Source organism: Capricornis sumatraensis, chromosome 2 (genome assembly GCF_032405125.1).
Source record: "Capricornis sumatraensis isolate serow.1 chromosome 2, serow.2, whole genome shotgun sequence".
Classification (NCBI taxonomy): domain Eukaryota; kingdom Metazoa; phylum Chordata; class Mammalia; order Artiodactyla; family Bovidae; genus Capricornis; species Capricornis sumatraensis.
The window spans coordinates 218,171,227-218,181,132 of record NC_091070.1 but is presented as its reverse complement, the minus strand read 5'-3'; the positions used below and the strand labels follow the sequence as shown (position 1 = coordinate 218,181,132).

Sequence of the window (9,906 nt, the reverse complement as noted above, 5' to 3'; positions counted from 1 at the left end):
GGGTGGGCAGGCAGGACGCCAGCCGGCTGGCGCTTCCTGGTAGGGTGGGGGCAAGTCCTACTGAGAACTGTGTCCAGCCTGCCGAAGGGCACCCAGCGGTCGGTTTGTGCACACGGTGCCTGGGGCTCCCGTTAGTCAGACTGTGGGGTGGCAGCTCAGGGCTCCTGGGGACCAGTCACCTGCTCACCCCAGGCCGGCTAGAAGGTCAAGGAGCAGGGTGACTGCAGTCTTCGCACCTGCCTCTACCAGGCCTGGAGGCACCCGTGCCAGACCAGCTTGGCCCCCAGGAGCTCCTGCGGTACCAGTGTTCCTGTGGCCTGTTTTCCATGCAGGAAGTGGGGTGGGGGTAACCAGCAGGCCAGGGGGGCCCTACATCAAGAGATGGCAGGAACTCTCAGACACCCTGTCTCTCCACGGGAACAGCCGCCATCTGCCCCCCCCAATCCCATCATCGCTGCAGCAGGGTGGCACACTTGTTCCCCAGCCTGACCACAACGCCCATCTGAACTTGGGGCCAGGTGCCACCCGAGTGGGGAAGACGCTCTGAAGAGCCCAGAGCTGGATGGACCCAGTGGGGCTGGACCGTGGTGACTGGGCACCCAGAGCTGTCAGCCTGCGGGGGCCACGGCTTCACCCATCCAGATGAGGGCACAGGGCCTGGCCGCCCCCAATCTGCAGGGACGTTCCAGCTCTCTCATCTGGCGAGTGGGCCTGAGCAGCATGCCAGGGCCTCAGGGGACAGGCAAGACTACCTCGTCCGGGAGAGGGTTTGCAAAGGAGGGGACGGTGGGAAGGCCAGGTGAGCTCGAGAGTGGGCTCGCATGCATGGGAACAGCTCTGGACTCACCATCCCCGTCAGCCCCTTCCCGTGCCCCTGGTGCCCAGGCCGCTGTGCCCAGAGGCCGCAAGGACAGGCTCGGGCCCTGTGGTCCCTGCAGGCCAAGCAGTGCCCTGAGGTCCACAGCTGGGAGAGGGGCAGGTGGGCACCAGGCAGGCTGGGCGGCCTCTCCCTTCCTTGTTGGCACACCCAGCGGGCAGCCCATGAGAGCCGTAGGAAAGATGGAAAAGGTGCGCCCAGACCTCAGCCATGGAGCAAGCTGCCCAGGAGGGGCCCAGGTCTGCAGCCGGGGGCGGGGGGCAGAGGCGGGCAGACAAAACACGGGCACACCTGGGCATGCTGAAACCCCTCCCTGGAAAGGACGGCGTCCCGACATCACCCGGAGTTCCCGGACCGCCAGTGTGCGTGTCGCCTCCGCGGGCTGCCGTAGTGGCGTCTCTGGCTTCAGCTGCGGTGGCCAGGGTGGGCAGTCCAGCAGGCTCCCTCCTGCCCGCGGCCTCTGCCACTCCGACAGTGCCCCTGGGGTTGCTCACACTCGGGCATGGCGCTCACACACCGAGGAGGACAGCGCTGAAGTGGGAGCCGCTGCGCACCGTGAGGGCAGAGCCGCTGGCATTGTCCAGGAAGACGGAGGTGTACTGCCCGGCCTGCAGGGGGGCTCCACGGTCAGCTCGAACGCCGTGGCCCGCAGGCCCACCAACTGCTCGCCCTGCCCTGCCAGCCCACACGCCTCACCCTCAAACCCGGCACCTCTGACACCTGTTCTCGCGCTTTCTCCCCAGCTCCGTCAGCCTCTTGCGCTGGCGGGCTCCCGTAGCTTGTGCGTGTGGGGGCGAGCCTCCAGTCGGGGCCAGAGTCAAGCTTGCTTTGCAAAACCCAGGCGAGAGGGAGCCCCTTCCACCACGGGCCTGGCCACTGACCCCTCTGGTAAAGCCATCATGAGGCCAGTAGCAGGGCCTGGCTACTCCAGTTGTGGTCCAGGCACCACAGGGTCACGTCCCCAGATGTGAAGCAGGAGCTCCCAGAAATGCAGAAGCCAGGCATTCAATCTCAGGACCCTAGGCCCACCATGCCGCCTGAGGTCATCATTCAGGGACCAGACCTTTCTGCAAACATACCCGCAGTGCCCGCAGCCACAGCCTGGCCTCCAATCCCGGCGTTGCTGGGTGAGCCTGGGCAAGCTACTTAACCCTTCTGTGCCACAGTTCCCTGACCCACTTCAAATCACTGTGGGTTAATGAGTAATTTATGTGAAGCACTCAGAACAGGCCTGGCATGTAAGCTGTTATTCAACACATCTGCAACAACTTTTGTTTCCAGAAAATCCTTTTCATCCACTTCTCGACCACCTGCCACAAATCCCCAGTCTAGAGAGAGACTGCTGCTCGGGGTTTTGTGTGGAAATAGCCTCGTCTGCTTCACGCAGTCTCAGTGGGCCAGGGGGTCATGAAGTCCTCCCTGGGAGAGCTGACCTCTGTCACTGTCCTCCACCACTCCCCTGCCCAATTGAGTTCTCTCTGAAGGGCCGGTTCAGGCCAGCCCTCGACATGGGATGCTTGGGAGGTCAGAAAACAGACAGTGGAGCAGAGCAGAGGACAGGTGTCTGGGGGGTGGCCAGGTGTGGGGAAGGGAGGCCCAGTAACACAGCGTGGCTCTGCCGGGACTAGCGTGAGTGCTCCATGCTGCCCTGACCCTCGTCAGGGCTCGGAGGCGGGGGCACTGCACCCACAGCTCCCGAGCCCACCAGCACATCTCCCTGCCACCGGTGGTCCCCCCACGGTAGAGCCTGCCCCACACACCTGCAGATAGAGAACGCCGTTGACCGAGATGGTAAAGAGCTCGCTGCTGCCCTCCAGCCCTGTGACGGCCTCCAGGGAGCTATGGCCAAAGGAGACGGAGGGGGCACCTGAGACCCCGGCCCCAGGCTCCCCAGCACCCAACACCCGGCCAGGCACCCCGGAAACGGCAGCCTCGGCCAGGCCCCCGGGGAAGATGGTATCTGGACGGGGTCCCCAACAGGAGTGAGCACAGGACTGAAGCGCACAGACGGCGCGTGTGCCGCCAGGGCCGCAAGCCCAGGCTCTGACAGGGCAGCTGGAGGTGCGGGGCAGGCTGCTGGGAGTCTGGGTTCAGGCCGAGCCCTGCACAGCTTTCCAAACTAGACTGAGATGCGAACTTCACTCCTGCACGCCTTCTGCCACTACTGTGGCACACCTGCTCTCCACCTGGGCTATCTGGGCGCTGGGGTACAGAAAGGGCAGCCCAGCCCTTCTGAACCGACATCAACTGGAGGATGGAAGGGGTGGGAGAGTGCCTGGGGACAGGCCCTGCACAGACCAGGCAGGGGAGGCCCCTGAGGACGCAACGCTGGGATCTCAATCACGGGATGGTCTGCTGCTGCTGAGCTGCTTCAGTCCTGTCCGCCTCTGTGCGACCCTATAGACAGCAGCCCACCAGGCTCCCTCGTCCCTGGGATTCTCCAGGCAAGAACACTGGAGGGGGTTGCCATTTCCTTCTCCAATGCATGGAAGTGAGAAGTGAAAGTGAAGTCGCTCAGTCGTGTCAGACTCTTCGAGACCCGGCGGACTGCAGCCCACCAAGCTCCTCCATCCATGGGATTTTCCAAGCAAGAGTACTGGAGTGGGGTGCCATTGCCTTCTCCGCGAGGGATGGTATAGTCAGCCCCTTTTGGGTGCAGGTGGGATGGGGAAGGTGGGAAGTCCGGGGCTGGGGGTGCGGGCTGCGGTGGGTCGGTTTGGGGCAGCGGGTGGGCGCCAGGAGGCTGGAGGAAACTTGCGAGCAGGCGGGGGAAGCCCCGAGGGAAGAGGCGGGTGCCCACTCACGCATGGTGCTGGCACTGGGACTCCAGGCAGATGAGCAGACGCAGGCGGTCCCGGGGGCGCGGCGGCCCCCGCCTCAGCGGCTCGGCCAGCGCTGCGGGGGAGGCACGGGGGCAGTGATCACCAGACGGCAGGGACAGAAGGCAGCGGGGCGATCCCCACCCCGCGCCCAGCCCGGGGCCGGGCCTCACCCACGTGCAGCGTGGCGGCGAGCGCGTAGAAGCCGGCGACGGGCGCCGTGTACTGGCCGCTGGTCAGGTTCAGGCCCGGGCCGCGGCGAAAGGCGCCCTCGGCGTCGGGCTGCAGGCGCACAGACGGTCACCCCGGGCCCGCCGCGCAGCGCCCGCCCTGCCCCGGCCCGACCCGGCCCGGACTCACCACGTAGTAGAGGCCGAGCTCGTGCAGCGCGCGCCGCTCCACTGACGCGTCCCGGCGCAGGCGGCAGTGGAAGGCGGCCTCGACGCGCGGCGCCCGCGGGCCGGGGTCGAGGGGCGCAGCCAGCAGCGCCAGCACGCCCGCGCCCCCCGCCGCCGCCTCCTCGTCGTCCTCTGGGCGCGCGGCCGGCACCGCAGCGGGAACGCGCGGGCCAGGCTCGGGCTCCGCGCACTCGCGCGTGCGCACCGCGCCTGGCACGGAGCAGGAGGTGGTCGCGCCGGGACCCCCACCGCCCCGCGGCCCCCCCTGCCGCGTCCCGCCCGGACACCTGCCCCAAACCCGGGCGCCGCTGAGATCGCTGTCACCGTTACCGATGACCCCTGGAACCGCGGGCCGGGCGCCCGAGCTCGGGAATCCACGGGAGACCCGCTCTGGCCTGCATGGTCTTCGGAACCGGCTTCCCGATCCCGCGGCTGCTCCCGTTTCCTTTCACGCTTTGGCTACCGGGAAGCTCAGGGCTGGTGCACCCAGGACCCCTGTTCTCTCCTGCCTCACCTGTTTATCCTACTGCTTCTCGCCCTGGGGCTGCTGCTGCTTTTTCTCTGTTTACATTTTTATTGAATCAGGAAATGCAGTAGGATAAGCCAGACCCTCATTTGGGGAAAGAAGCTGAGTGTAAAGAAATTATTATCGCAGAGAATGTGGAGGTTCTTCAGCTTCTGAAGCTGGTCTACTTAAAAGAAGAGTAGCTGTTAGTCGCTCAGTCACGTCCGACTCTTGGCGACCCCGTGGACTGCAGCCCACCAGGCTCCTCTGTCCATGGGATTCTCCAGGCGAGAATACTGGAGTGGGTCACCAGACCCTCCTCCAGGGGATCTTCATGACCCAGGTATCGAATCTGGGTCTCCTGCATCGCAGACAGATTCTTTACCATCTGAGCCACCAGGAAAGCCCCAGTACGTTAGATAGAAATGGGAAAAGACTCAAGAGCTCTTCACAGTGAAATGAACTCTAGTCGGTACCCAGAGCCATCGCCTGGCAGCTGGGCGCACGCAGTGCAGGGATACCGCCCTGGGTGCTAGAGCCCCTTCAGCTCTGCTCTCACCCTCTGGGGCCTCAGCCCCAGCCTGCTCCTCTCTGTGCTCCTGGGACTGTCCTCCCTGCCCCGTGAGGGCAGCCTCCTGGAGCCTGCCCGTTGGGCTGTGCAGCCAGTAGCAGAGATGTGTCAGGGGAAGAGGCGGGGTGCAGGTGAAGGGAAGAAAGGGGCCTGAGATCTCCCTGGTGTCCCTGCAGGGCTCAGTGGAGCACTCTGCAAGCTTAAGGAGCTCTGACTTCTCCCTAACAGTCCCCACTTGGGGAACACGGGCTTGGATCTCTCGGCTTTTGCAGGCTCAGCGGCCTCCCAGGTGGGGTATGGAGGCTGGTCCCCAGGCATCTACTGAACACAGAGGCCAAGTCCATCCTCCTCTGTGAAGCTGCCTCCTCACCCACTCCTCCTCGACCTCCACGAGGCCCCGACCCACACACAGCCCTGACCCGGGCCTGCACTAGAGCCGCGGCCTCCCGGATACAGGTCGACAAGACCAAGGTCCAGCCTTTTTCGGTTCCTCTGCCCCCGCTCTCCTCTGTGGGGTGAGTATCCCCGCCCCGCTCTCCCCAGTGGGGTGTGTATCCCCTCCCCAGTGGGGTGTGTATCAGTGTGGTACCCACCCCCTACCTTTCAGCAGCACCTGGAACTCCTTCAGTAGGACTTCAGGTGGGGTGATGGGGCCTGGGGGACCCTGGGGGCCGGGAGGCCCTGGGGGTCCTGGCAGACCAAGCTGAAAGAGAAGGCTGACAGTGAGGACTTCTGAACAGGCAGGGCAGGGTGGGGGGGGGGGGACTGTGGGCACCCCCTCTGTGAGCTTTTGCCAGCAAGGCTGGTAATGTGGGAGCCAGGAGACTCCTGCTTTGACCCCTGAGGGGAAGGTCAGCCTCCAGTTCCCCTGAGGAGACAGTGGAAGCTACAGGCATAGGGCTGGGGTTGGCGGGCTGCTGGGGGCCAGGCTGGGAAGAAGGAGGCCGCAGCCCAGCCCTGGGGCTGAGGGAGGCAGGGAGGGCAGGGGGTGCTCCAGGCCGCCTGTGAGTCTCAGGTCTGTCACCGCCCCAGTCGGCAAGCCCCCCGTCCTGGCCATCCCAAGGGGGTCGGTCCTCAAGGAGCCCTCACCGGACCGGTCTGGGACTCTGCCGGGAGGCAGCCTGGGGAGCCCCCAGCTCAGCTTGGGGGTGATGGGTCAGGTCCCAATGGCAGCCCAGCTGGTGGGCTGCCCCAGGCTCAGAGCCCGGCATGCAATCGCTGGGGCGCCCCTGAGGAGCAGGGAGGCCAGGGCTCAGCAGGGTGGCACAGCGCTGCTCGGTGTGCCCCACCGCAGGGGACACAGCCCTCACTGGGGCCCATGGCAGGGGTCAGCTGTCAGAAGCAGGGGCCAGGCCCCACCCAGGCTAATGGAGGGTGGATACCAGTGGCTGCCCAGGCCCCCGGCGGCCCCCAGACTGTGTCACTCTGGCGCACCCGCAGTCCCCTCCTGCTCGGTCCCTGACTGCTCTGCAGCCCAGCCCAGGCCTCCCAGCATACAGAGAGGGAAGAGAATGCAGTGAGCCAGGGAGGCTGCCTGGCATTCTAGGGGTGCAGGTAAATGGCTGGAACAGGCACCCCGACCTCAGGGTCACACGGGCCCCGCTTGACACTTCTGTGCTCTCCAGCCTGAGGCGGAGGGTCTGTGCTCGCAGGGAGTGCTCCAGGTGGGGCCGGGGAAAGGCTCGTGGCTGGAGGCTCACACGCGCGCGCACACACTGGCTGGGCTCCAGTGCTCACCTTCAGCTTCTTGGCCTTGCTCCTGCTGCCCCTCTTGCTGTTGACACCCTTGTCACTCTGCCTGACGAAGAGCATCCAGGCGTTCCTAGGGTCGCTGAGGCCGTGCGTCCGCTCCACGGGGGACTCCTGGAACACAGCCGCCAGCAGGTTGTTTTGCCTCCCAGATAGGGCTGCCGGCCAAGCAGACCGAATGCTTGGCAAGAGGTCACTGCGCAGGACTGGCCTCCTCTGGCCCCCTGGGCCCCTGTCACTGTCAACCGTGCTGGCCCCCAAGCCAGCACAGCCCCAGCCCCTGGCCCCTTCCTCCCGGCCGCGGAGGGAAACCCCTGGGGAACAGCCACTCCTCAGCCTGGACCCTGCAGGGGAAGACCCTGGGCATGGGCGGAGGAAGGCGGGGTGCCGAGCTTCAGCGCAGGTGGAAGCTGGCACTGCCGGGCCCCTCCCAGCCTCTCTCCAGGGGAGCTGCAGTGTGTGCGCCTCCCTGAGGACCGACCACCGGCCTCCCTGGGGGCTCAGGCAGAGCCACCAACGGCCAGCAGGCACCCCAACCAATGCCTGGGGTCTGGAGCTCTCAGGAGGCCGATTTCCACCCTCAGGGCTGCCAGGCTTCCCTTCCCGGGCTGTTTCGGGCACCGCGGGTGGGGTGTCCGACACTGAGATATGGTGACGCAAGGCCCCTCCCTGTCCTTAGGGCTCCTAAGTCACGTGCCCCAAGCTGGGACAGTGACAGGTCCAGAAACTTCCACCCCGCCCTCGGCAGGCTGCATTCTGACCAGTCCTGACATGGTGGAGCTCCAGGGGGTAACTTCCAGGGAGAGGCCTCCAGCCCTGTGGGCAGCAGGCCCCAGACAGTCTGGGCTCCGGACAAGGCTGCCAGCTGGGAAGGAAACTGGCTCAAGAGGGCTTGGATGAGGTCATGGGCACTGACTCGGGCGGCTGATGGAAGGACCCTGGGATCTTGGAGCCAGCCAGGCTCACGGGTCTCGCGGCCACTCTGCAGGGACCCAGGGCCTTCTCTCAGGAGCCGGTGTGGTGTGATGGGGATGGGGCTTCTGTGACGGAGGGACGTGGGTCAGAGGGAGAGGCCTCAGAGTGCCCGGGGCATCCCCACACCTCCCTGGGTGCCGGGCACTGCGAGGCCTCCCCCAGTGGTTCCTCTGCATGAGTACCGGTGACCCCAGTCTACCGTCCCACACCACCTTCAAGGGAACACCCGGGAGGAGGACTCTGTCTGGGGTGGACTGTGTGCTGGGCCAGCCCTTCCACTGGCCCAAGAGCCTGTGGAGGGACTCAGACCCCAGTTTGGCTTGAAACAGAAACAGGTGGAACCAGGTTGGTCTGGGGCCCTGGGAGACGGGCTGCGGCAGTGTGGGTGGACGTTGGGCCACTGCCCTGGCTGATGGAGGTCTCCAGCCTCCAGCGGCTCTCAAAAGGAGCCCTGCCTCCAAGGCCAGAACCCACCCCTGGAAGCACCTGAAGCCCCTCTGTTTCCTGACCATCACAGCCCAGCCTCTGGAAACCCTGCACCCCGGCGTCCCCCCGGGGGCTGAGGTAGGCTTTGCCTTCAGTCCATGGGAAATGGCAGGGGTCGACAGGAACAAGGGCTTTGGGGAGGCTCCTCCCGGGGAGTGATGGGGGCTGGCTGCCACTGTCACCTGTCTTCAGTGGGGGCGTCCCCAAGCGGGGGCGTCGTGGTTCCCAAAGTGACGCTGAGAGCAGAGGTGCAGGCCTGAGCCTCCGGGCACCGCCCACAGGCATCTTCAGAGGAAAGAAACTCCAAGCAGCCTCCCCAGGGCCCTCCCCTCCCTGTCTGGAGGCCCCACCCACACTGAGGGCAGCTCTGAAGGGCCCAACTCCCTGGTCACCCCCAACCCGACCACCCACTTCTGCCGCCAGAAAGGAAGGAGCAGGGCAGAGCTAAGTGTCAGCCAGAAATCACAGATCGGAGGCCGGCACCCCATCCAGACGCTTCCTCCCTCTCTCCCCAGTTGGCAGGAAGGCAGTTGTTTATTTCCAGAGAACAGGCACCAAGGAGATAGGGGGCAGGGGTGGGGTGGGCAGGGGTGGGGGTCAGGGACTTGCTCACACTTTTTACAGATACCCTCTTCCCAACTTCAGGAGGATGGAGTTATTTACACTTTATGAGCTTCCCAACCTGGAAGTCTCCAGAGAACAGGCATCTCCCCCCAGTCCAGTAGAACTTTGCTTTTCATGACAACCCCAAAAGCCAAGGTCAGGGCTAGCCTTTAAGGCGCCCGGCTGTGCAGGGGACCAGCGCCCAGACCTCCGGCGCCAAGCCCGCAAGCTAAGCGCTTTCCCGTCCCCGATAGAGAGGGGGACACCCGGGTCAGCCCCGGTCCCCGCGGGCTCGCGAAGCCCCGCTCCCCGCCGCTACGGAAAAGAGCGCGCTGCGCCCGCGGGGCGCCTGGGGACCCAGGGGCGCGCGCTGCGGGCGGGGCGGCTGAGGCCCGAGGTCTCCAGGGCCCGGGCAGGCCGGGTGGCCTCTTACCGGCGGGCGGGCGGCCGGTCCCGCAGGCAGTTCGTTCCCGGGCGGCGGCTCCTCTCGGGCGCGGCTCCCCGAGGGCGCACCGGGCTCCGGGGAGCCCAGGCCCACGGCGGCGGCCAGCAGGCTGGCGTAGGCGAGCAGCAAGGCCCGCGCGGGGCAGCGGGCGGGGGCCATGCGGGCGGGTGCCTCTGGCCTGCGATCGCAGCCTCTGGACTCCTCGGCCCTGGGCTCCGTGCTTTATAACGCGCTTGAATCCCCCGCCTAGCCCGGGGCGCGCCTTCCCGCCCTGCTCCGCCTCCCGGCTCCTGCGCGGGCTGCCGTCGTCGGCGGTGGGGGGGCGGTGCGGGGAGGCGGGCCGCCCCACGGGGAGGGTGCCGGGAGGGGCGTGTACGCTGCCGGGGGGTGCGGGCGGGACGCGAGTGGGGACCAGGGGCGTGGGGTCAACAAGGGGCTGCGAGGAGGGCCGCGCGCGGGAGGAGAGGGCTCGGGGAGC

General features: G+C 66.3%; 1 protein-coding gene across 1 annotated transcript; it reads right to left on the bottom strand.

Annotated features, from left to right (window-relative positions):
- Positions 1–1,386: 1,386 nt before the first annotated feature.
- On the bottom strand, positions 1,387–9,587 carry ERFE (erythroferrone). The gene is made up of 8 exons (XM_068966730.1): positions 9,417–9,587; positions 6,908–7,033; positions 5,771–5,873; positions 4,057–4,304; positions 3,870–3,978; positions 3,682–3,772; positions 2,638–2,716; positions 1,387–1,485 (listed from the first exon to the last, which is right to left on the bottom strand). Exons 1-8 carry the CDS (start codon positions 9,585–9,587, stop codon positions 1,387–1,389), a joined length of 1,026 nt encoding a protein of 341 aa, XP_068822831.1.
- Positions 9,588–9,906: the final 319 nt, after the last annotated feature.